Raw genomic sequence first — 27,211 nt, forward strand, 5'->3', positions numbered from 1 at the left:
TCCTCACTTCGCCCCTTGTCTGTTAGTGTTCCCCAAGGTACAGTTCCAGGACCCCTGGTCTTCTCCATCTACACCTTCGGCCTGGGACAGCTCACAGAATCCCACGGTTTTCAGTATTATCTCTACGCCGATGACACGAAGATCTACCTATCCGGACCTGACCTCACCTCCTTACTCACCAAAATCCCACAATCTCTGTCTGCTATTTCAGATTTCTTTTCTGCTCGCTTTCTAAAACTGAACATGGACAAAACAGAATTCATCATCTTTCCCCCTGCACCAGACGTATCCATTAATGTATGCTCACTTTCCCCAGTCCCTCAGGGTGATCTTCGACTCTGCCCTCTCTTTCAAGCCACATATCCAAGCCCTTGCCCCCTCCTGCTGTCTCAAACACAAAAATATTTCCCGGATCTGCGCATTCCTTGACCATGAAGCCACAAACACTAGTGCATGACCTTATCTCCTGCCTTGACTATTGCAACCTCCTACTCTCTGGCCTCCCCTCTAGCACCACTCCAATCCATCCTACACTCCGCTGCCTGACTAATCTACCCGTCTCCCCGCTATTGCCCAGCCTCTCCCACTACTATGACATACAAAGCCATCCACACCCTGTCTCCTCCATACATGTGACCTCGTCTCCCGGTACTTACCTACACAACCTTCAATCCTCACAAGATACTGCTCTACTCCCCTCTTATCTCTTCTTCCCACGACCGCATTCATGACTTCTCCTGTGCTTCCCCCATACTCTAGAACCCTCTACCCCAACACATCAGACTCTCACCTACCATAGGAACCTTCAAAAAGAACCTGAAGACCCACCTCTTCCGACAAGCATACAACCTGCAGTGATCCTCAGTCTACTGAACTGCCACACGACCAGCTCTACCCTCACCTAGTGTATCCTCACCCATCCCCTGTAGACCGAGCCCACGCGGGCAGGGTCCTCTCTCCTTCTGTGCCTGTTATGAGCAAAAACAAGGCACTGTTTTTTGTATTTGTCTATATTTGCCCCCTTTTCACATGTAAAGCGTCATGGAATAAATGGCGCAATAAAAATTGTATAGCCTGGAGAACTTTCCGGCCAAAGACTAGATCCCTATTGGACATTAAGTCCAATCTGTAGTGTTTGGTAAAGGTATGTGGTGAAGACCATGTTGCAGCCCTGCTGATCTGCTCGATGGAAGTGCCTGATCTTTCTGCCCATGAGGCTGAAGTAGACCTTGTAGAGTGGGCTTTGACCCCAATTGGAGGTGTCAAGTTCTGGGCCAGATAGGATTCTCGTATGGCCCTCTTGATCCAGCTAGAGATGGTGCTTTTTGCTACCTTTCTCCCCTTTCTCTGACCTGAAATATGGATAAACAAGTTTTGATCAACTCTAAAAGAGCTAGTTTGTTCAAGGTAGTGTAATACAGTATGTTTAACATCAAGAGTATGGAACTCTTCCTCTTTGGTTTGCTGGATTCTGGCAGAAGGAGGAAAGAATAATGCTCGGAGATCGGTGAAAATCAGACCACCTTTGGTAGAAAAAAAATGGGTCAAGACAGAGGATTATAGAGTCATCTGTTATTAAATAGGGTTCTCTGACTGATAAGGCTTGAAGTTCCCCCACACGTCTTGCTATGGTTATCGCTACCAGAAAGGCAGCTTTGTATGATAGGAATTGAGAACAAGAAGTCAAGGGTTCAAAGGTGCTTGCACGAGTCCTCTAAGGACTAGATTTAAATCCCATGAAGGTAAAATGGGCTGTTTCCCAGGTTGTGATCTAAGAGCTGATACCATAAATCTTCTGATCCAATGGTGGTTGGCCAGGTCTTGGCTAAAAGCAGCGCTGAGAGCAGAAACTTGAACCTTTAGTGTGCTGGGTCTAAGGCATAACTAACCCACGCTGAAGGAAATCTAATATTCGTGATATATTTGGATGAAGTGGATCTGGATTATTAGGTAGACAGAAGGATGAAAATGTTTTCCACACCTTACTGTAGACTGCATTAGTAACCGGTTTCCTAGACCTTTGCATCGTAAAAATTACAGCGTCTGACAGTCCTCCAGCCTTTAGAACTTGGGCTTCAGCAACCAGGCTGCCAGGTTAAATTTTTGGGGGTTCTGATGTTGGAAGGGCCCCTGGAGATCGGCATCTAATGGCAGGTGGACTGGCCCATCTATTTGTAGTTCGATGATGAGATTGAACCACCTTCTTTCCGGCCATACCAGGGCCACCAAGATGGTCGGCACCCGCTCCTCTTGGACCTTCCGAAGGGTTTTTGCCAATATTGGGATTGGCGGGAAGGCATAGGCTAAACGGAAGTTCCATGGTTGCGCCAACGCGTCTACCCCTCTGGAGTGGTCTCAGATGGGGGGGGAAAAAAAAGGTTTTGACCTGTGTATTTTGGCTTGAGGCGAATAAATCTACCTCTGGTAGGCCCCATCTGTCCACCAACATCCCAAAGACTTTTGTTCAGGCTCCACTCTCCTGGCTGCATGTCTTGGCGACTCAGGAAATCCGCCTGAAGGTTGGAAGACCCCTTCAAGTGGACAGCTGTGAGGGAGAGGAGGTGTTTTTCAGCCCAGCAGAATATTCGGTTTGAGATGCCTGCCAGGCTGTTGAATTTTGAGCTCCCCTGATGCTTGAGGTGAGCAACAGTAGTCGTGTTGTCTGAATAAACTTTTACGTGACTGCCTGTTATTAAGCTGTTTGCGGCTAGGAGGGCTTCCTTTACCGCTTTCAACTCCCTGAAATTGGAGGACCTGGCACTCGTCTGACTCCAGTGTCCCTGAATATATGCAATATTACTGCTCCCCTGCCTCGTTTGCTGGCATCGGTTGTAACTGTCAGAAGGGGGGATTGAGACCAGTTCACACCCCTGCGGATGTTTCTGGGGTTCAACCACCAAGAATAGGGAAGCTTCCACATGCCCCGGAGTGTATACTCTTGTTTAGAGAGCCCGGCTTTCCGTCCCAGTTTGTGAGGATGTGGGCTTGAAGGACTCTGGAATGAGCTTGAGTACAGGACACTGACTGGATACAGGCAGTCATGGAGCCCAGAACCGACATGCTTTTCCATATAGTTGGAGATCTGTCTTCTCTGAAATCTATTACCTTTTCCATTAAAGCCCGGCGATGATCCTCCAGGAGAAAAGATTTCTGTTTTACTGAGTCTAACAGAACTCCCAGAAACCTTCTTGATTTGGAAGGTTGGAGCTGGGACCTTTTCAGGTTTGGAAGCCACCCCAGTGTTGAGGATATTGAGAGTCTTCGCAACATGACTGGTCAGAGTCTGAGCTGAGGGGGCTATCAGTAGCATATCGTCCAGGTAAGGGACAATACAGATTCCCTGTCTGCGGATATGTGATACTGCTTCCGCCATTACCCTGGAAAAAAAAAAAAACTCTCGGCACTGAAGAAATGCCGAAACGGAGCACGTTGAATTGGAAATGTCTTATCTGCTGGTTGTACTGAATTGCAAATTAAGATTTCCTGTGCCGGGGGTGAATCGGCACATGAAAGTATGCGTCCTTTAGGTCGATAGTCACCATAAAAGAGTCTGGACCGATCAGGGGAATAGCAGATTTTACCGATTCCATCTTGAACCTGCGATATAAAATATGACGATTGAGATCTTTCTTTTTATTATGACTCGCGCTTCCCCTGATGGTTTCTTTATCAGGAATAGTCGAGAGTAAAGGTACCTTCACACTGAACGATATCGCTAGCGATCCGTGACGTTGCAGCGTCCTGGCTAGCGATATTGTTCAGTTTGACAGGCAGCAGTGATCAGGATCCTGCTGTGATGTCGTTGGTCGCTGCAGAAAGTCCAGAACTTTATTTCGTCGCTGGACTTCCTGCAGACATCGCTGAATCGGCGTGTGTGACGCCGATTCAGCGATGTCTTCACTGGTAACCAGGGTAAACATCGGGTTACTAAGCGCAGGGCCGCGCTTAGTAACCCGATGTTTACCCTGGTTACCAGCGTATACGTAAAAAAAAAGAAAAAACTACTTACTTACCTTCCGTGTCTGTCCCCGGCGCTGTGCTTCTCTGCACTGGCTGTGAGCGCCGGCCAGCCGGAAAGCACAGCGGTGACGTCACCGCTCTGCTTTCCGGCCGCTGTGCTCACAGTCAGTGCAGGAAAGCAGAGCGCCGGAGGACAGACAGCAGAAGGTAAGTATGTAGTGTTTGTTTTTTTTACGTTGGTAACCATCGGGCCCTGCGCTTAGTAACCCGATGTTTACCCTGGTTACCAGGGGACTTCGGGATCGTTGGTCGCTGGAGAGCTGTCTGTGACAGCGGCACAGGGGAGACTGCATTTGATTTTAGAAGGTCCCCAAGGCCTGTCATCATTGTATAGGCCCCCCGAGATGCTGGGGAGGTAATTTTCAGATTTCGAGGGGGAGGGGGGGGGGATATTAATTCTATCAGTAGGCCATCTTGTATCACAATGAGGACCCACTGACAATTAGTAATGGCCCGCCAATGATGGACAAACTTTGCGAGCCTTCCCCCCCCACCGGGATGGAGTAATTTATCCTGCTGCTGGGGAATGAGGATATTTTTTCCCTTTCCCTTGGCGTAGCTCCATTCCTGTACCTCTTGTTTGAGGAGTATTAGATTGGGGGGCATGAAAAAAACGCTTCCTGACAGATTTTTGCTCCGGAAAGTCTTTTTCCCCATCTGTGGCCTTTTCCAGAATTTTATCTAGAGCGGGCCCAAAAAGATAATCGCCCTTAAAAGGAATTGAGCACAGCTTAATTTTCGAGGTAACGTCCCCGCTCCACATCTTGAGCCAAAGGGCTCTTTGGGCAGAATTAGATTGGACTAAGGATCTGGCCGCAATCCTAATAGACTCCATGGAGGCGTCCGCTAGAAAGGCTGAAGCCTTTTGAAGCATGGGAAGAGAGTCCAGTAGTTCTCTCGAAGTACCCTGAGAGATATGTTTCTCCAGCTCATCTATCCATCGAGAGAGTGCTCTTGCAACACAGGTAGCAGCAATGTTGGATTTTAACCCCGAGGTGTATGTTTCCCACGACTTTTTCAGTAAGCTCTCCATTTTCCTATCTAACGGATCCCACAGCTGAGATGAGTCTTCAAAGGGAAGCGAGGTTCTCTTTGCAACCCTCGCTACCTGTATGTCGACCTTTGGCACATCCCATGAAGGAGAACCTGCTTCTAAGGGAAACCTGTGTCTCATTTAAGAAGGGGTGACTAGGCGTTTCTCCGGGAGCTCCCACTCCTGAGATATTACGTCTAGGATATTTTTATGTAGTGGGAACCCCACCTGCTTTTCCGACTTCAAACCTCCAAACATTTCATCCTGTATAGATTGAGGAATAGACTCCTCCTGTAACCCCGTTGTGTTATAAACCGCATTTACCAGCTCATCAATATGATCAGAGGAGAAAGAGGGATTTTTGGTTCTTACCGTAAAATCTCTTTCTTGGAGCCTTCATTGGGGGACACAGGTAACCATGAGTGTATGCTCCTGTCGCTAGGAGGCTGACACTATGCAAATAAAGAAGTAGCTCCTCCCCGGCAGTATACACCCTCCGACAGGCACCAGGCAACTCAGTTGGTGCAAAAGCAGTAGTAGGAACAAGTATAAACAACTCAACCTATGTACCAACCCACAACAACGGCACGTTGGCCAATACGGTACAATATAAAGGGAGGGTTCTGTGTCCCCCCAATGAAGGCTCCAAGAAAGATGTTACGGTAAGAACCAAAAATCCCTTTCTTTCTCGCTTCATTGAGGGACACAGCTAACCATGGGACGTCCAAAAGCAGTCCCCAGGGCGGGATAAAAATAGAGAACTAGGTCAGCCGGTGCAAAACCGCCACCTGCAGTATCTTCCTACCCAGGCCTGCATCCGCAAAAGCCTGAGTGTGCACCTTGTAGAATTTCACAAAGGTGTTGATGGACGACCAAGTTGCGGCCTTGCAAACCTGAGAGGCCGTATCTTGGTGACTAACTGCCCAAGAAGCTCCCACAGCCCGGGTAGAGTGAGCCCTCACCCCTGGGGGAGGCTGTTTGTCATGAACACTGTATGCCTCCAGGACCGCCAAACGGATCCATCGAACAATTGTGGACTTAAGAGGCGGGGAGCCCCTTCTGACAACCTTCCGAGATGACAAACAGAGGGTCGGACTGACGAAAAGGAGCAGTTCTGGCAAGGTAGACCAGGATAGCCCTGACCACATCCAAATTGTGGAGAGATTTCTCCAAAGGATGAACTGGGGAAGGGCACAAAGAAGGAAAGACGATGTCTTCATTCATGGGAAAAGCAGAAAACACCTTTGGCAGAAAAGAAGGGACAGGCCGAAGAATGACTGTCCTGATGAAGGACCAGAAAAGGAGAACGACATGACGCCGCCAACTCGAAAACTCTCCTGATCAAGGTGATGTGACCAAAAAAAGCTACTTTCCAGGAAAGAAGCGAAAAAGACATCCCGAATCGGTTAAAAAGGCGTACACTGGAGGGCGCCGAGCACAAGGTTGAGGTCCCAAGGAGCGATCGGAGGATGGAAAGGAGGTGCAACAAGAGCAACCCCCTGAAGGAAGGTTCTTACCTGGGGGAGAGAAGCAATGTCTCTTTGAAAGAATTGACGAGGCAGAAACTGGACCCTTTAACATGCTCATATCATGGTTTGTATGACACTGAGGAAAACCAGCATCCTTCAGGATCGCGGCCTCAACGGCCATACCATTAAATTCAGAGACCGAGAACTCGGGTGGAAGAGGGGACCCTGCGATAGAAAATCCGGACGGTCTGGGAGCCTCCAAGGTACGTCCGATAACATGTTCACTAGTTCCGTGTACCAGGCCCTGCGGGGCCAATCTTGAGCTAATAAGAGAATGGGATCCCCCTCTGACCAACTTCTTTACGACCCTTGGAAGTAAGGGAAGAGGCAGGAACAGGTAAGGCATCTGAAACTGGGCCCACGAGATCACGAGAGCGTCACAGCCGACGGCCCTCGGATCCCGGGATCTGGATACGTACTGGGGAACCTAGTGGTTTGCTCGGGAGGCCATTAGGTCCACATCCGGCACGCCCCAACTTTGGCAAATCTGGTCGAAGACAGCGGGGATAAGAGCCCACTCGCCTGACATGAGCCCCTGATGGCTGAGAAAGTCGGCTTCCCAATTGTCCACCCTGGGATGTGGACAGCTGATATGAAGGGAACATGGTACTCTGCCCACAGCAGAATTTTTGCCACCTCCGTATGACTTGCTTGCTGCGAGTCCCTCCCTGATGGTTTATGCAAGCCACAGCTATGGCGTTGTCCGACTGAATGCGGACTGGTTTTTCCGAGAGGAGGGGCTGCTAGCAGAGGAGGGCTAGAAAAATAACCCTGATTTCCAAGAGATTGATCGGAAGGCGTGCCTTTTGAGCAGTCCAGCGTCCGTGGGCTGTGAGGTGGAAAAAGACCGCAGCCCACCCCTGGAGACTGGCATCGGTGGTGATGACCTGCCAGTGGAGGGAGAGAAATGATCTCCCGCGCAGAATGGAAGTGAATAGCGTCCACCAAGTGAGGGACTGTCTTAGGCTACGTTCACATTTGCGTTGCGTCGGGCGCAACCGCGGCAACGCATGCGTCCCTATATTTAACATGGGGGGGGGGGGGGGGGGCGCATGGACATGCGTTGCGCTGCGTTTTGCGACGCATGTGTTTTTTTGCCGTAAGCGTGGGGCGCAGAGAACGCAGCAAGTAGCATTTTTTTGCGTCCAAAAATCGGCAAAAAGGACGCATGCGTCGCAAAACGCTGCGTTTTAGCGTGCGTTTTGTTTTGCGTTGCGTCTCGGACGCAACATCGCACAACGCAAATGTGAACGTAGCCTTACAGCAAGCGGGAGGCGAACTGGGCGGTCTAAGGAGAGTGGATTCCTGTCCCAAATTGACAGAAGGGCCAGCTAGAGAGGGCGAGAGTGGAACTGAGCATAAGGGACCGCTTCCATGGAAGCGGCCATCTTGCTCAGAACCCTCATGCCAAGCCATAGAGGTAGAGGGGTAGGACGCTTTAGGGCTTTGATGCCCCTCCGAAGAGAGGAATATCTTCCTTGGGAGGAAGACCTGAACGGTGTCGAATTCCATGCCCAGGAATTCTAGACGCTGGGTCGGAATCAAGGTGGACTTTTGTTGATTATCCAACTGAGGAGGGTTAACGTGTCCAGAGTGACCGCAGTCGCAGCGAGATGGACCCTTTACGAGGAGATCGTCGAAATAGGGGATTAATAGAATCCCCTTCGACCGAAGGATGGCCATGACCACTGCCATTACCCTTGTAAAGACTCTGGGGGCGGATGCCAAGCCGAAAGGAAGAGCTGTGAATTGGAAATGTTGGTCCTGGATCGCGAAACGAAGGAACCCCTGATGCTGAACACAAATCGGAATGTGCAGATACACATCCCAAATGTCCACAGAGCACAGAAATTCTCCCGGTTCCATGGAGGGGATCACCGAGCGCAAGGACTCTATCTTGAAGTGCCGAAACCGGAGGTGGCGGTTCAACTGTTTGAGGTCCAGAATCGAGCAAAGAGACGTCTTTTTTCGGAACTACAAATAGATTTGAGTAAAAACCGGAAAACTACTGGTTGGAAGGTACTGGGACGATTACCCCTGAGGCAAGAAGGGAAATCGACCGCCTGAAAAAGCCCTGGGATATGGGAGGGCTGTTTGGGTGGGTGAAGAAAAAAAACAAACAAAAAAAAAAAAAAAAACACATCTTCCTGGGGGCGACAAAAATTCTATTTTGTAACCTGATGAGAATCTCCCTGACCCAGGCGTCGACCACCGATAACCAAGGCTCTGAACAGAAGAAGCCTGCCTCCAACCCTGGAAAGATTTCCAGGTGGGGGTGACCCGTCATTTGAAAGAAAATCTGTGGTCGCGAGAACTGGAAGATTTGGAGGAGAAGCCTTTAGCTCTCCAGTGAGGGGTAGGCCTGAAAGAAGGCTTCCTTCGGTCCCTTTGAGTGGAAGACCGGTCATGCTGAGAGGCACCACCTGAGGAGGCGAAGGAGCGAAAGGAATGGGGTCTTTTTCTATTGAAGGCTTAGATTGCTGAAGAGAAGTGCTCTTACCGCCCGTGGCGTCCGAGATCATTTGGTCTAGCTGCGCTCCAAAGAGCCTGGATCTCTGGAAAGGCAAACCTGTGAGGGACTTTTTGGAAGTGGGATCTGCGTTCTACACCTTCAGCCAGAGGACACGGCGAAAGGCGACAATATTGCTGTTTGCCCTTGCAGAGCAAGCAGCCGCATCCAGAGAAGCATTCAGAAGGTACTTTTCAGCCAGTGAAATCTGATCTGCTAAATCCGCTAGCTCCTGTGCAGGAGCCGAAGCTACAATGCCTCGGCGTAGGGTTTTGGCCCAGGCCGACACCGCTTTCGCCACACAGGTAGAGGCGAAATTGGGGCAGAGAGGTACCAGAAGCTTCAAAAGCGGATTTGGTTAGAGCCTCAATTTGTTTGTCCGTGGGGTCCTTTAGAGACGCCGCGTCAGGAATGGACAGCACTGTCTGGGAGGATAATCTAGACAGGTGGATCTACTTTAGGAGATTCGTACCATTTGCTAACAAGGTCTGCAGCAAACGGGTATAAAATGTCTAAACGCTTCCTCCCTGGAAAACATATACCAGGGTGTTCCCAGTGTCTAGACGTAGTGTATCAAATTCCTTATGATTGGGAAAAACTCTAGAAGGACGCTTCATCCGTTTGAAAGAAATGGAGATGTCCTGAGAAGCTGCCTCTTTCTCCTTAAGCTCAAGCGTTTGAATAATGGCTGAGATAAGGCTGTCAACCATATCCTGCGTTGCGGAAGTCTGATCTGCATCTGAGTCAGAATCCGACAGAGGATACATCTGACCCGACATCCGCCTGCGACGAAGGGGGGGGGGGGGGGAAACGGGTAGAGCGGTTTTCCGGCTGACGCAGAGCTAGACCGAGAACGCTTCCTGGTTCTTTTCTCAAGCCTGCCCCTGTGAGGGTCTTGGACAGGTGCGAGCGAATTGCTGTGAGAAGCGTTCGTGGCACTGGTGGCAGTAGTCAAAAGTAGAATACGTTCTAGTTCCTGAACCAGGGACTGAGACTTTACGGAGTATGCGATGCACAGAAGGCAGCTGCCGGGAAAGCGCTGGCTGCGAGCGTCTGCTCGAGCAGAGAACGCGCCAACAGTGGGGCGTGGCCGCTGAAGAGAAATTAAGCGCCCGATAGGCCGGCAGGGAAAAAGGGGGTTGTGGCCCACCGGAGCGTGGCCAATACCAGCGCTGGGCTGCAAGTGAGGTGTGTCCAGAGCTGGGGACGAGGAAGAAAAAGGGACGCGGCCTCCCGGGGCAGAGACTTGCCGGAAAGGAATATGGTGGAAAAAGCGTGCTACGAAGAAAGAGGCGCGAGATTTAAATAAAAGAGCGCCCGATGGCCCCTGAACCCCCTAGCCCGGTGCAGCGGCGAGTGCTGTTGGATAATAAGGTTAAGTGCCCCTGCATGGAGATTGCAACGATGCAGGGACAGGGGCTGCTGTTGCTTGAAGATCTTCATACCTGAAGATGAGGAACGCATCAGGATCCCTTGATGGCAGAAAGGGTCCTGGGAGATGTGGTCCTCCTTCCCGTGCTATATCAACCAGCGCAGAAGACTGCGTCAACCCCTTAAAAGGGGGGGGGGAGGGGGTCACCGCAGGTGACCACAGTCTTCCTCTCAGCCCACTCTGAGGAGAAGGATGAGGGGGGAAAAGGGCAAGGACTGGCCACTGAAAGGAAACATGAACGCCCCAGGGTGACCTGAAACAAAGTCCTGCCCAGCGGATCCGAGAGGGTGATACCACACTGCTCTATCGGTCGCTTAATGCAGGGAATCAGGGTGAGAAGAACTGCACCCTGGAACCCCCAGAAGTGTATCTGAAACGAAAGGGAAAAAGATTAATAAACACACACAATCCCTGAAAGAAAAAAATTAAGAAAGAAAAAAGGATCAGAAGTGACGCACGCACAGCGGTGACGTCAATTCCGGGAAGCCGAACACCGCAGCAGAGGAAAATGGTGGTGAGCTCACGGAGGACACCGCCAGGGATCACTGGCCCGCTTTACCCCCCACGGAGGCGCAGGTGGGCCAGGAAGGTCCCGAGTTACGGGGAGACGGGAGCAGCAGGAATGAGGAGGAAGGCAGAGCCCACGACCACCACTGCCCTGCAGGAAAACCCAGGTATACTGCCGGTTGCCAGCCACACAGCATATGAAACCTCTCCATGCCCCATGGGGGACAGAAAAGACACTGGCGAATAGGAGGTGGAAGGTGACTAGAGAAAGGGTTAGTCCGAGAATGTCGTATTACTGGCACCAGCCGTTCATAAATCACGTGTCAGGACAGTCGGCAGCCTGAAGACGTACAGCATCTGCTGTAAAGAAGTCCCAGATCACACATTCCCCAGTTGGCCGGGAGCAGGACTGCGATGTGAATATATATATATTTTTTTTACCGCTGGAGTGGCGCTACTAATCTAAGTTCCTTGCCCCTAGTCTCATTTACCAGCGCCGCTCCGGTCGGTCACCAGCAGTTAGTGACCTACCGGATGTCTTCACCGTTTGCTGGGTGATCTGGAGGTAATTTCTTAGTGCAAGTCTATTAGAGCCCAAATGAGGCTCTCATACGCTTACACTGAGAACTTATGACACCTACCTCAGACTTCTGGTCAGAGGTTGTGGTCACAAGATGGCGGTGCGGGACCACAGCAGCGCTGGAAAGAGAGGATGATGGCTGCTGGTAAGTAGAATACTAGGGTCAAACAAACCCTGGAGTGGTGCTGTAACCCTCAGTGTAAATCGAGACTACCGATACACATATCCCGGCTGACAGTGGTGTGTGATCTAGCTCTTCTGTCAGTTGAGACACCAGTGTCGGGAGATAGACGTCTTCAGTCTGCAGCCAGTTTTGACATGACTAGGACGGGCTAGTTTCTGAATTCTACGACGGGCATCATTTTATGTAACATTCTCAGAGAACTCTTAAGAACCAGAATACTTAACAGCATCTACTCACCAGAACAGGCACATTTTTTACAGTAACATTCAGAGATAGGAAAGTTTTAAGACCATTCCAAAGTTGAGCTCAACTGACAGGAGCTCAGAAAAAGACAGAAGTAACAGAATGAGCTCACTATCCATAAATGAATTCTCATTATAATAAAAGAAATCAACTGCAGTAATGATTTTTAACACAAAACAAATGCATTTAATAGAAAAAAAAAAAGAAAAAAAAAAAAAAGTACATTTTGGTCTCAAGAAGAAGCCTTGCGTGGTTTTCTTAGCCACACATTTTTGGGCCCAATTTACATGTTAGAATAAAAAGGGCAAAAAGTTGCTTGAGTTAAGGAGAAATGTCATCATGAAAAAATGGATTCTACAGAAGATATAAAAAGGGTACTTATTTTTTGTAAAGAAAAAAACAAAAGCATCTATAATGAGATACCCATTAAAAATTACATTTATGCTGGTCATAACCTACAAGTATTATAAACTCCTGAAATAAAAAATGTCATATCTAAGAAATTAAGCAGTCACACAGTTTATTTTACATCACCCACCCTGGGGTCCCAAACTGGCAGATTTAGGTTACTGTCTTCTGGTTGTTTTAGTAATACTGGGTTAGGCCATTCCCTGTGGATAAAGGTGAAGGAGACTATGAGGCATCGTAACATCAAACACATGGATTATATGGCTGCGTTCACTTATTGTGGCCATAGTGAGTTTCTTTGCAAGTCACAGAGGAAAAAAAAAATTACATACTGTGGCTACAACGTGTGAACACAGCGCCTATTACTCGAACACAGAAACAAACACTCACCACTTAGAAAAGACAAGAAAAAACTTATGAACAAGAGTAGACGCAACTGCATTTGGGTAAAGCTGGCAAGTCCTTGCAACCAACATGGCCCACGATACGCCACCCAGAAATCCCAACATATTGGAATAAATACCACGTCCTTAAAAGAAAAATAAAACAAAATCAGGTTGTTACAGAACTCAAACACGACAAAACGCTGTATCTAAATTTCAGCCGAAGGAACACTACAATTACTCATAGGGGAGATCAAATCACAAAACCTACAGACTAAGAACAAAAGTTTGGACACGCCTTCTCATTTAAAGATTTTTCTGTATTTACAGGACTATGAAAATTGTACATTCACACTGAAGGCATCAAAACCATGAATTAACACATGTGGATTTATATACGGTACTTAACAAAAAAGTGTGAAACAACTGAAATTATGTCTTATATTCTAGGTTCTTCAAAGTAGCCACCTTTTGCTTTGATGACTGCTTTGCACACTCTTGGCATTCTCTTGATCAGCTTCAAGAGGTAGTCACCGGGAATGGTCTTCCAACAATCTTGAAGGAGTTCCCAGAGATGATTAGCACTTGTTGGCCCTTTTGCCTTCACTCTGTGGTCCAGCTCACCCCAAACCATCTCGATTGAGTTCAGGTCTGGTGACTGGAGGCCAGGTCATGTGGCGTAGCACTCAGTCACTCTCCTTCTTGGTCAAATAGCCCTTACACAGCCTGGAGGTGTTTGGGGTCATTGTCCTGTTGAAAAACAGGGATTTTTGTGTACTCCCCATAAAATCCTTTTCCCCGGGCCAATCATTGGGGGGGACACAAGACCATGGGTGTTATGCTGCTGCCACTAGGAGGACATTAAAGAAAGAATAGCTCCTCCCCTGCAGTATACACCCTCCTGCTGGCTCCAAGTGAACTGACGATCGGTGGGGTTTTTAATCAAGGCGCCCTCTGAAGAGGATAAAACAGATTTAGTAGCTAGGCGCGATACCGGAGGATCTACCGGAGGAGACTGTGACCAATCTTTTCTAAGATCAGGAGCAAAGGGATATTTTGACTCCATGGGCTTTTGCCCTGTGAAGCGTTTATGTGGACGGATCCTAAGAGATTCAACGATTTCCTTAAATTCGGGATGATTGGCGAACACTCTGTGAGCCAGCTTGGTCCTCTTAAAGGACACAGCATGATCCGTTTTAGATAAAGGTTCCTCATCTAGCTTCAGGGCCTTGTTTACTGACTCAATGAGAGAGTCGAGAGTCTCCTGATCGTGTTGAAATTCCTGATCTAGGGACGTGTCAGAATCGTCCTCTGAGCCAGGTTCTCTACTAGCCCCAAGGGAGGGGGAGCGAAAAAAGGAACTCTCAGAACCAGATTCCCGGTGATGGTCTGGGGACAAGGCATGAGTCCTTTTCCTGGAAGAGCAAGAGCTCCTTGGCAAGATACGGCCCATAGTGTACAAGGGGTTCTGATCATCAGAAGCGTTGTCCGTAAGAGTGCCCTGGTTACAGGAAGGGTCTCGGAACGAGTCTAACGCTTTGGCCAGGGATGCAATAGACCAGGTAAGGGAGGTAGCCCACTCAGGGGTACTAGGCTCACTGGGATCGGTATCAGTAACAGGTGGTTCCTGAGCAGTCAACGGTTCACAAGATGAGCATAATGCAGTATTGTGACCCCGGGGTAGAGATGCCTTACAAGAGGTACAAGCAGCAAAAAACAGTGTAGGTTTTCCCAGACTTTTTGTTAGGCTTTGATTGAGACATAGTGCAGCCTTGACGAGAGCGCTTACTAGCAGGGGGAAGGGTCAAGCTATGTTTCTGCAGCTTACCCAGGTCCTGTGTCTTGAGACCCCGGGGGAGGTCCGCAATGTGTCCACCGAAATCACTAATCCCTGAAGCTGTGATTCAGAACGCTGGAGCAGTGCTGCAGCATCAGCCCTGTGGGTGGTCAAATATGGCCGCCGAGATCAGAGTGTGGGCGGCGGTAACTGCCGGTGGGTGGAGCCAACGTTCCGACCTGGACGAGAGAAAAGCCGGGGGCTAAATTTTAAGCTTGCAGCTATTTTTGCACCACGCACCCGGGCTTTAAGAGGGACCAGGACCTCCCAGCGCCTCGGCCCCGCAGGTGAACTCACGATAGATGCGGTGGGCCAGTGCTCAATCCACCGTCGCCATAGTCAGGGTGGGGGTGGAGAGCTTCTGCCGCCTTCCATCATCTGCTGTAACAGTGGGGGGCTGCACGGACACCATAAACATCATGTCCGGCTATGCATCTGGCTCCAGGAGAGGTAGATGGAGGGCTACTCCATGTGGTTGCCTGCTATGGAGGGGGGAGATCAGAACGCAAAGGAACCGTCACCCGTAAAGTGAGCTCAGGGCTGGCATCCAACGGTGCAGGAAAGGGTACGGGGAGGGACGCTCCGCGTTCTTGCCTGTTGATGGTTTGGGGGAGATCGGAACCTAGAAATTATCCGTCGCCCCCATTCGCTCAGTTAAGGGAAAAATAGAGTAAAAATAAAAACGGTGGGGTCTGAAAGCAGACCCAAGTGCCTCCTACAGACACCAAGCAAGAACTGGTTCACTTGGAGCCAGCAGGAGGGTGTATACTGCAGGGGAGGAGCTATTCTTTCTGTATTACTTAGTGTCCTCCTAGTGGCAGCAGCATAACACCTATGGTCCTGTGTCCCCAAATGAGGCGTAGGAGAAAAGCAGCCAACAGTCTATTCAGTAGGACTATCAGCTGTGTATCCACCAGACTTCTGCACAACACAACTGATGGTCCCAACCCCATTTATAAGGCAAGAAATTCCACTTATTAAAGGGAACCTGTCACCCCGAAAATCGCGGGTGAGGTAAGCCCACCGGCATCAGGGGCTTATCTACAGCATTCTGTAATGCTGTAGATAAGTCCCCGATGTTACCTGAAAGGAGAAAAAGACGTTAGATTATACTCACCCAGGGGCGGTCCCGTTGCTGTCCGGTCGGATGGGCGTCTCTGGTCCGCTGCGGCGCCTCCCATCTTCATTCCAAGACGTCCTCTTCTGATCTTCAGCCACGGCTCCGGCGCAGGCGTACTTTGTCTGCCCTGTTGAGGGAAGAACAAAGTACTGCAGTGCGCAGGCGCCGGAAAGGTCAGAGAGGCCCGGCGCCTGCGCACTGCAGTACTTTGCTCTGCCCTCAACAGGGCAGACAAAGTACGCCTGCGCCGGAGCCGTGGCTGAAGATCAGAAGAGGACGTCTTGGAATGAAGATGGGAGGCGCCGCAGCGGACAAGAGACGCCCATCCGACCGGACCAGCAGCGGGACCGCCCCTGGGTGAGTATAATCTAACGTCTTTTTCTCCTCTTTCAGGTAACACCGGAGGCTTATCTACAGCATTACAGAGTGCTGTAGATAATCCACTGATGCCGGTGGGCTTACCTCACCCGCGATTTTTGGGGTGACAGGTTCCCTTTAAACCTGACAGGGCACACCTGTGAAGTAAAAACCTTTCCCAAGGACTACCTCTTGAAGCTCATTAAGAGAATGAGAGTGAGCAAAGCAGTCATCAAATCAAAAAGGTGGCTACTTTGAAGAACCTAGACTATAAGACATCATTTCAGTTGTTTCCCACTTTTTTGTTAAGTATATAATTCCACGTGTTTATTCATAGTTTGGATGCCTTCAGTGTGAATGTACAATTTTCATAGTCGTGAGGCCAACAGACGGCTATCACATGTGCAGGGGGGCTTATCTTAGTTATCCCTCCACTGCTACAATGTGATGAAAAAACACACACAAGGCTATTGACCTCTTAGTTTACAGCAGGGGCTTATTTTAGTTATCCCACTGCTCTTCAATATACCACGAACTGCAGGGATTTATGTATATCCCGCTTTACAGTTCCGCTTGAACTTGCAGCTCTCTGGTGCCCCCCTTACCCTCAGGTCAGATTAGGTACTGCACCTAGGGTAATTAGTTGCCAGAAAGGCTGCCTGCTATGTACTGGCTAATGGGCACGCTGCAACGAGGCGATATAACTACTCCCACTCAGGCAGGAACAATAATTATCAACGCCGTCGTCGCTACGACGACTCACAAAGGCACAGCACATGGTATGCTGCCACCAGCTTCGATTAAACGGGTCTGAAGCCAACCCAAAACAGTAGCGTAATTCCCTTCAGAAGACTTAGGGTACTGTGGTGAAAAATTTATATTTATATATATATATATATATATATATATATATATATATATATATATATATATATATATTATATATATATATATATTATATACACACACCCATATGTCTAGGGATATATGTGTGACTAGTGATAATGTAGCATCTGTCCTTAAGGCAAGTCACACCTAGGTGTTAATAGGTACTTCCTTGGAACTAGTAGAAAGTCTGTCTCCAGATCTCAACAGGAGGTCTGGCTAAGGCCAAGAACAAAGGAACACTTGACACCTCTGAGGTTTTGGAGGGGAGATGCTAAATTGCGGCCTGAGGTAATCTATTCCTGAAAACCTCTCCACAAGAGAAATAATATTCATTGGGGGTGCGCCCGTGGTCCAAGCAAACAGGCAGCAGTTATGATATTGGCCTGAGTGGCCGGTCTAGAAACCTGACCTCAGACCAAAGTTATAAATTTAGGCTGCAGACAGAATTGTGTTCACATGTGAGGGCAGCCTGAGAAGCTGATGTGTTCCACAACTCCATTCACCCCCCCCCCCCCCCGTCCTCAGGGAGCAGAAAGCAGACTACCAGTTAGATGATTTCTGTAAGTTTATCCTGTTTATTTTGACATGGTTTGCGTAAGTTGTATGTCTTTTTATTATCATATTTTTATACCTTTTTCTTATTGTAAGCATTTAACTTTTTGCTATTAAAGTATAAAACTTTAACAAGCTGAACCTTGAATGTTCTAAAGAAACCATAGCCAAAAGGTGTGTGAGCCTTATGAGTGATAGACATATTTTTATTAGTATTATTAGTTCCAGGACTCATCGCCTGTGTAGGAGTGGGGGCAGCGCGTATGAGCGGTTGTGTGGCCTGGGTCGGTTTGTGATTTATGCTCCCATTACAGCATAGGACAGAGGTTGAATGCTGGACTGTGAGCGGGGAGATAGATTAACCCTTGCAGGCACAACCCCAAGTCACGTGTGAGAGCAGGCACGTGACGAATAAGTGACTCCACGGAGAAGGGATCCGTGACAGGTACGTTTTAGAGCAGGAGAACGAACCTAGTATTAAATATTTTACTCTGAAAGATTAAGGCAGTGTTTACAAAGGTATATAAGGATGTTACAATAGGAGACAATTGAAAATATGTACAAGGTAATTATAAAATAAAGGGATTAAATGAGAAAAGGTAAAAACCTCACATGTTCTCAGTTCATTTCAGGCAAAACCATGCTGGTAGGCGGAACCCCAAATGTCCCAGAGCATCAGGAGGTCTGGATAGGAACAGCTCCTCAAGTAAAAACTTACTGCTGGGTGCCTGGCATAACACTACGGCTATGTGCACACGTTGCGGATTAGGCTTAGGAATTTCTGGTGCGGATTCTGCCTCTCCTGGCAGAAAACGCACCTGCGGATTTATTGCGTTTTGTGCGGTACCGCAGCGTTTGTGCGTTTTTGCTGCAGTTTTCTTGCGGATTTGCTGCGTTTTTTTACCCCTGCGGTTTTCTATAATGGAATGGGTACAAAAACGCTGCAGATTCACAAAAAAGTGACATGCTACTTCTTTTAAACCGCAGCGTTTCCGCGAAAGTGTGCACAGCATTTTCTCATTGATTTACATTGTACTGTAAATCAATTGCGGATCTGCAGCGTTTCTGCACCTCAAAAAAAGCTGCAGATCCGCAGAGAATTCGTAACGTGTGCACATACCCTTATAGCTCAGCCTGGTGACATCACTAAAAGGGGTTGGTTTACCCAGTCCGTTCGCTCTTCAGACTTACCAAATTTAACTCTAATTCTTATAAGTCTCGTATTTTCGTTACCAAACATGTCAGAATCATAACACACCCAGCTTTCTTCTTATTTTACAATTGTCTTTCTAATGAGACCAAATTTGTCCTAGTCTGGACACACAGTTTCGGAGAAATCCGTACATTTTTATCTGTTGGAATTAGAGGCTCATGCTTACAGTGGTTGATAGATCTGCCGATGGACCTTAAAAATATGTACTTATTTTCCTAGCCCAAATCGGTGGCCCAGAATCTTACAAGATTAGGACAAAGAGCCTCATATTTTAAAAGAGATCAGACCAGCTTCAGCTGGTACCATTGTCCATGCAGCTATACCGATCGTAAAAATGCCTTTGCTCCCAGAGCTGGAAGCAATAAAACCTCTTCTACACACATTGCAGGAACACAAAGACAAGGGGGGTTTTAGCCCACAGCATGGCACTAACAGGCAAGAGAAACTAAAACTTGCAATATATATATATATATATATATATATATATATATATATATATATATATATATATATATATATATATATATATATATATATATATCTCTCAATATATATATATATATATATATATATATATATATATATATATATATATATATATATATATATATATATATATATATATATATATATATTATATATATATCTATCTATATATTATCCTCACTACATACATACACTTATACACACCCTGGTCGTCCTATCTAGGGTTGGTTGCACATGATCGGTCGTCCTACAGATCGCTCAAGTCGCCATGGCTCGAGATTGAACTGAAGGCCTTTAAATGATTAAAAGTATTGGCCAATCCCTGTAAGTATTCTATAGTGACTAGCACAAGACTAAACACGTAACCCTAATTAAGTTATCAGCACCCCATCGCATTATTAATAGAAAGATGCTCTATAATACTAATAGCTTCGATACTTACTCTTTGCCCACAGCTTAATGGCTCTCAACGTTAACCTGAAATTTTCTATATTTGGCACCAAATGCAAAATTTCATCAGTTACTCTGCAACCTGTAAAGAGACCACAACCTGATAGCATCACACCAGAAGAAGTGGTTGCCCACTACACCAGATCTATTACGCTAAACACACCCTGTGTAAGGGATGCAGAAAATCACCATTTATTCCTTGGCTTTGGGGTTTCAATCAGAATTCCCTCCCCCCCCCTCCCCAACAAAAATAAATAAAATAAACTTTGGGGGGAATTTGAGGGGGTTTTCACCTAGGCATTGGGAAATGAGCAACGATGATCAGTCTGCGCATGCCGGCACTACGGACTGGTATTGTGAACTTAATATATTAGTTAAAATAAAATATGTGGGTCATGCGCAGTCATTGGCACTGTTCACATCTTCACAGCAGACAGTGTTAAAGACAGTCATTTTAATTATTTCATAAATCAACAGTACACATAAAGACGTTTCAATATATTTATTCAAATTAAATTTCTTCTTTCATCTCCTACACTGATCTTTCACCATTAATTCATGGGTAAAGATTTTTGGTACCACCGTAAAATCTCAGAGCATTCATTGGGGGTACATAAGAAACCATGGATGTAGGGCTGCTGCCATCAGGAGGCTGACACTAGGCAGAAAACAAAGCTCCTCAGCACGGTACATCCTCATGGCCGCCCCCAAATGAGGCAATAGAGAAAGCTCCTCTCCCCGCAGGGCACACCCGCATGGTCCCCATATGAGGCAATAGAGAAAAAGCTCCTCCTCAGCAGGGTACACCCGCATGGTCCCCATATGAGGCAATAGAGAAAGCTCCTCCCCCGCAGGGTACACCCGCATGGTCCCCATATGAGGCAATAGAGAAAAAGCTCCTCAGCAGGGTACACCCGCATGGTCCCCATATGAGGCAATAGAGAAAGCTCCTCCTCAGCAGGGTACACCCGCATGGTCCCCATATGAGGCAATAGAGAAAAAGCTCCTCCTCAGCAGGGTACACCCGCATGGTCCCCATATGAGGCAATAGAGAAAATAGGTATTAAGCTTACCGTTAATTATGTTTCCAGGAGTCCATCCTGACAGCACCCTGGAGGACGTCCTCCTCCCCTTGCTGGGACAGGAAACACACGAGTTTAAAAGGTCAAGTCCCACCCACAGTCCTCAGTGTTGTAACAAGAACCGCCTCAAGGAAATGCAGAAAAAAATCTTAGTTTAATGGTAACAAACATATCACATTATAACCAGGAACATATTACATCATATGCTAGGAATAGGTTACAAACATGCTAGAATACCATGCATCATATAATAATACAGGGAGGGAACTACCCGTGCTGTCAGGATGGACTCCTGGAAACAATTAACGGTAAGCTTAATACCTATTTTCCAATACGTCATCCTGACAGCACCCTGGAGAGTACCAAAGCACCTCCTCAGGGTGGGATAACCGCTTGGAGAACCTCTCTCCCAAATGCAGTATGCTGACCAGATAAAACATCAAGTTTATAGTGTTTGCAAAAGGTATTGGCACTAGCCCATGTCGCGGCCTTACAAATCTGTTCTTGAGAGGCACCTGCCCTCTCTGCCCAAGAAGTAGCTATCCCTCTAGTCGAATGTACATGGAGACCCTCCGGAGGAGAGAGCCCTTCAGATTGGTAGGCCTCAGAGATCACGGACGTGATCCACCGAGCAATAGAGGCCTTAGAGGCCTTTTTACCCCTATTCTTGCCCCCATACAAAATGAATAAGTTTGGGTCGATGCGCCAAGTATTGGTGGCTGCCAGGTAGTCAAGAACTGCCTGCCTGACATCCAGAGAATGAAGGACCTTTTCTTTAGCATTAGCAGGGTTATTGCAGAAAGATGGTAACACAATCTCTTGATTCCTATTTTTAGTTGTTCCTACTTTTGGAATAAAAGAGGGGTCGAGTTTAAGAATTATACAATCCTCTCTAATTTGAAGGTATGGGTCCCTAGTACACAGGGCCTGAATTTCCCCCACTCTTTTAGCCGAAGTTACTGCCACAAGAAACGCCGTTTTACGTGTAAGAATGGAAATGGGCATATTATCTACTGACGCATAGAGGTCTTTGCAGAGAAATCTGAGGACCAAGTTAAGGTCCCAAGAAGGAGACATATGTCTGATAGTGGGGCGTAACCTCTGGGTAGCTCTGATGAATCTAACTATCCACGGGTGTGACGCTAGGGGATAGTCGAGGAAAGAACTAAGTGCCGAGATCTGCACCTTCAATGTGCTTGGTTTAAGACCTTTGTCAAACCCAGCCTGTAAGAAATCTAAAATTCTGGGTAAGTCGGGAGTGCTTGCCGTAACCTCAGACCTGCCACCCTCCAGACAGAACAGTCTCCAAATTTTCAAGTAAATTGCTGACGCAACAGGCTTCCTACTAGACTTCATAGTAGATATTACTTGGCTTGATAGACCCTTAGCCTTCAAGATGGACCCCTCAGGATCCATGCCGAGAGATGGAGCTTCTCTGGGTTTGGGTGGAATACCGGACCCTGGTGGATTATATCCGCTCTGAGAGGGAGCTCTACTGGATTCTCGATTGCTAGCTCTAGTAGAAGGGAAAACCAACTTCTTGGCCAGTATGGAACGATCAATATGACGAGAGCTCGATCCTCTGATCTTTCTGAGAACAGCCGGAACCAACACCAGAGGGGGGAAATGCATACGAGAGAGGTTCCGTCCAATCCTGGCTCAGAGCATCTATCCCTTCCGGAAGATCCCGCGGGTTCAGAGAGAAGAATTTTGAGACCTTTGAGTTTCTCCTGCTTGCGAATAGGTCTATACAGGGGGTTCCCCAGCAAAGACATAAGTCCTGGAAGATGTCCTGGTTGAGTTCCCACTCAGTTGCAGACACCTCCCTTCTGCTGAGATAGTCCGCTATAACATTCTGGGAGCTTTCCAGGTGAACCGCTGAAATAGAAAGGACCGATCTTTCTGCCCAACGAAATATCTTCTCTGTCAGTTCCTGAAGCGCATGGTGTTTCGCACCTCCTTGATGTTTCAGGAAAGAGACTTGTCACATTGTCGGACATTATCCTGACATGACGATTCTCCAGGATGTGTCGGTTCCTTCTCAAAGCTTCCCAGACCGCGTATAGTTCCTTGAAGTTGGAGGAGCTGTGGATGACGTTTTCCGGCCATCTCCCCTGAAGGATCCTGTCTTCTAGGTGAGCTCCCCAGCCCCAAGCGCTGGCATCTGTAGTAACTACTACGTATGGATCTGCGGACCATAACACTCCTTTTCTTAATTTCTCTGGCTTTGTCCACCAGAGGAGAGACCTTCTTACACGATGTGATAGGTGTAAAGTACTGTCCAGAGAAGACAGACTCCTGTCCCATCTGGAAAGAATCAATTTCTGTAGTGGTCTTGAATGGAACTGAGCCCATCTTACACACGGAATACAGGCCGTCATCAGGCCGAGGACTCGCATGGCCGTCCTTGTCGTCACCCTGTGCTCCAGCAGGAGCCAAACCTGAGACTGTACTGCAATCAGCTTGGACTCGGGTAAGAGGGATATTCTGTTCATTGAATCCAGACGTACTCCCAGAAACGTCTTCTTGCACTCTGGAGTCAAATCGGATTTCCGCCAATTTATGACCCAACCAAGTTCTTCCATCACTGAAATAGTTCGGTTCCTGTGGTCTGATAGAATTTCTGGCGTTCTTGCCACCAGGAGAAAGTCGTCGAGATAAGGGATTATTCTGATCCCTTGATTTCTTAGGAAAGCGACAATCTCCGACACCAGTTTTGTGAAGATACGAGGTGCTGAGGCAAGACCAAATGGAAGGCACTGAAACTGGAAGTGACAAGTCCCGGACGGCAGAACTACCGCAAACCTCAGAAGCTTCTGAGAAGAAGGGTGGACGGGAACCTGATAATAGGCACTCTTTAGATCTAGAGTGCACATCACAGCATTCTGATCTATTAGGAGTATTGCCGAACGGATGGATTCCATACGAAACCTCTTGTACCTGACCCAGGCATTTAGAGGTTTCAGATTTATTATAGTGCGAGATTCGCCGGACGGTTTCATTATGGAAAAAAGGGAGGTGTAATGTCCCAAGCCTATTTCCGGAGATGGTACTGGAACTATGACCTCTGAGGAGAGCATTTCCATCAGGTCTGTGAACATGGGAGAGTCTCGCGATACTACCGTAGGACTGATGAATCTGTCCGGGGGGGGGAGGGGGGGGGGGGGAAGTAGAGCTCTATACTGTAGCCTTCTGAGATGGTCCGAAGGACCCACTGATTTTGAGTGATCCGAGCCCAATTGTGCGAAAATTGGCGGAGCCGACCCCCTATGAGACTGGCGTCATTGCGATTTAGATTTTGAGGAAGGGCTGAAGAAAAAAACCTCTGTTTCTATTGCCCTGGCTACGGGAGCCCCTATAAGATCCTCTATTGGATCTGCCTCCTCTAAACTCAGACTGCCTTCTGAAGGGGAAACCTCTCCGAAAGGACTGGGGCTTCTTAGATTTCTCCTCTGGAAACCCTTTCTTTTTGTCGGAGGCTGACTCCAAAATGGTATCCAGGAAGGGTCCAAAAACCCTTTCACCTGAGAAGGGAATTGAACAAAGTTTAGATTTGAAAGCATTATCCCCTGACCAGGACCTTAGCCAGACCGCCCTCCTAGCCGCGTTAGATAAGGAACTGCATCTGGCCGAAAACCTGACTGACTCAGCAGTCATATCAGACAGATAAGCCGTGGCAGATTTCATTATAGGAAGGGAATTTATGATTTCAGATCTCGGGGTCTTATTGGATAGGTGCTCCTCCAATTGACCCATCCATAAATACATAGACCGAGCCACCGAAGTAGCCGCTATATTTGTTTTTATTAGAGCCGCAGAAGATTCCCAGGCTCTTTTTAACAATAGGTCAGCCTTCCTATCCATAGGATCACGCAGGTTTGATGAGTCCTCAAAAGGTATGGCCGTTTTCTTGGCCACCTTTGCCACAGGAACGTCAATTTTGGGAACTTCGTCCCATAGTTTTAGGTCATCAGGCTCATAAGGTAGACGAGCTTCAAAGTCCTTGGATAACACCAGCCGGCGTTCTGCCTCTTTCCACTCTTCCAGAATCATGGCCTTAATGTGCTCGCTAACCGGAAACACTGCTGACGTGACATAAGTCCCCCAAACATCAAATCCTGCCTGGTTTGTGGTTTAGAAGTCTCCTCTATTTGCATAGTGCATCGCACCGCCTGCACCAGATCATTTGTGTCTTCTGCCTGGAAGAGGTTATTTTCTTTGGTAATCCTGGCTTCCTGACGGAAGCTCTCCCTCTTCCTCTGAGACGAAGTCCTCTGAGTTAGACCTGTCCTCAGAAGTAACCTCCTGTTCTCTTAAGTCCTGCTCCCGTCTGGCCCGCTTACGGGTGGGGATAGGACTGGATTTCTGCACCATGGTAGACAAAGAAGCTTGTACTTCTTCGCGTATAAGGGATCTCATCTCAGACAGCAGTGTGGGTTGTTCGTCCCTTACGACCTTAGCTGTGCAGTCCCCACATAAAGATTTCCCATGGGAGTCCGGAAGCTTCATATTACAAAGGGGACATCTAGCAGATTTCCCAGATGCCTTGCCGGATTTCTTAATCTGAACAGGAGGACCCGCGGGGTTTCCCTTATCCTTAAATGACATAAGAAGGGATAAGCACTGGAGTGAGCCTGCTTCTGCATATAGATAGGGGAACTTGCGCCATGCGCACTTACCCCCTCCTCGGTTGGAGTGCTTGTGTCCATGATGAGGGTAGCAGGTCCCCGCAGCTCTCAGCGCCAGATCAGGAGCGCTTCTGCCGCTGTGTGATTCACTGCACGCTTTCCCCCGCACATACAGCGTTACCGGAAGCAGCGGTAACGAAATGCCGACGGACCGGAAGTGACGCGTTCTGACGACTTCCTGCCGGGAGACGCCGTTCTGGATACCACGCTGCCCAGGATGGCCGCACACTGCGTGGATAGCGTCCGCAGCCGAGAGCCTCCCACCGGGAGGAGCGGCTGCCACCAGGAGCCTCGTCCACTCCTGGTCTTTGGAGCAGAGGGACCCCCCACCGGAGGGTTTCTGCCCTGAGCCTCTTGACAGGGGGAAGGGTATTGGCAAGCCGCACGATCCCCCTGAGCTCGGTAAGTCCTGCGCAGCTTCTCACTCGTGCATCCCTTCCTTGCAGGGACAGGAAAAACACTGAGGACTGTGGGTGGGACTTGACCTTTTAAACTCGTGTGTTTCCTGTCCCAGCAAGGGGAGGAGGACGTCCTCCAGGGTGCTGTCAGGATGACGTCCTGGAAAAAGCTCCTCCTCAGCAGGGTACACCCGCATGGTCCCCATATGAGGCAATAGAGAAAAAGCTCCTCCTCAGCAGGGTAAACCCGCATGGTCCCCATATGAGGCAACAGAGAAAAAGCTCCTCCTCAGCAGGGTACACCCGCATGGTCCCCATATGAGGCAATAGAGAAAAAGCTCCTCCTCAGCAGGGTACACCCGCATGGTCCCCATATGAGGCAATAGAGAAAAAGCGCCTCCTCAGCAGGGTACACCCGCATGGTCCCCATATGAGGCAATAGAGAAAGCTCCTCCTCAGCAGGGTACACCCGCATGGTCCCCATATGAGGCAATAGAGAAAAATCTCCTCCTCAGCAGGGTACACCCGCATGGTCCCCATATGAGGCAATAGAGAAAGCTCCTCAGCAGGGTACACCCGCATGGTCCCCATATGAGGCAATAGAGAAAAAGCTCCTCAGCAGGGTACACCCGCATGGTCCCCATATGAGGCAATAGAGAAAAAGCTCCTCCTCAGCAGGATACACCCGCATGCTTGAACCAAGCTAATTATTTTGTGAGTCAGCAGTAACAATAATTACAACACTGGCCCAACAGGCACAAAGGAGGGAGAGTGATGGGTCCTCCAATGAAGGTTCTGAGCGATTTTATGGCGAGTACCCAAAAGCTTTTTTTCTCTATCACTTCACTGGGGAACACAGGAATCCATGGAATGTCCAAAAGCAGTCCCAAGGGTGAGAAAAATACAACCAGAAAATGTAACAACAACTAAAACAGATTAGCTGATATCCAGTATACAGGTGTAACCTGGTGAAGAGGAGCCAACGTCTTTTGACTAATGTGAACTGGCTTCCGGTGTCCCCCCATGAAGCAATGACAAAGTCTGTTCAGTGAAGACAGCTTTTCCCTATTAAGGAGATGACTGTTGATGCTTTTAAAAAAATCTATAGGTGACGAGCCAGGGACTGATATCCTGATAAAGTTCTCCTGAAAAGTTACAATTCTCCATAGAACTTTGAGCAGCAACGGTCGTATTGTATCTCAGGAATGAGAACATTTGTATTCACTTAAGACCATTCTTACCCATGAATGGAGAATGAAACATCAGTCCAGGAGGAGAAAGAAGCAGATTTCTTTAATACGATATATTACAA

At 48.1% G+C, this 27,211-nt stretch overlaps 1 protein-coding gene across 2 annotated transcripts in view; it reads right to left on the reverse strand.

Annotated features, from left to right (window-relative positions):
- Positions 1-27,211, reverse strand: part of PAPOLG (poly(A) polymerase gamma) — a 79,518-nt gene that overhangs the window by 34,916 nt on the left and 17,391 nt on the right. For both annotated transcript variants that reach the window (XM_069768900.1, XM_069768901.1), the window contains exons 8-10: positions 19,724-19,813; positions 12,836-12,974; positions 12,576-12,648 (exon numbers count right to left, since the gene is read on the reverse strand). In XM_069768900.1, the coding sequence (XP_069625001.1) occupies positions 12,576-12,648; positions 12,836-12,974; positions 19,724-19,813 (302 nt within the window). The remainder of the gene's footprint in view (positions 1-12,575; positions 12,649-12,835; positions 12,975-19,723; positions 19,814-27,211) is intronic.

This window comes from Ranitomeya imitator, chromosome 5, assembly GCF_032444005.1.
Source record: "Ranitomeya imitator isolate aRanImi1 chromosome 5, aRanImi1.pri, whole genome shotgun sequence".
Classification (NCBI taxonomy): domain Eukaryota; kingdom Metazoa; phylum Chordata; class Amphibia; order Anura; family Dendrobatidae; genus Ranitomeya; species Ranitomeya imitator.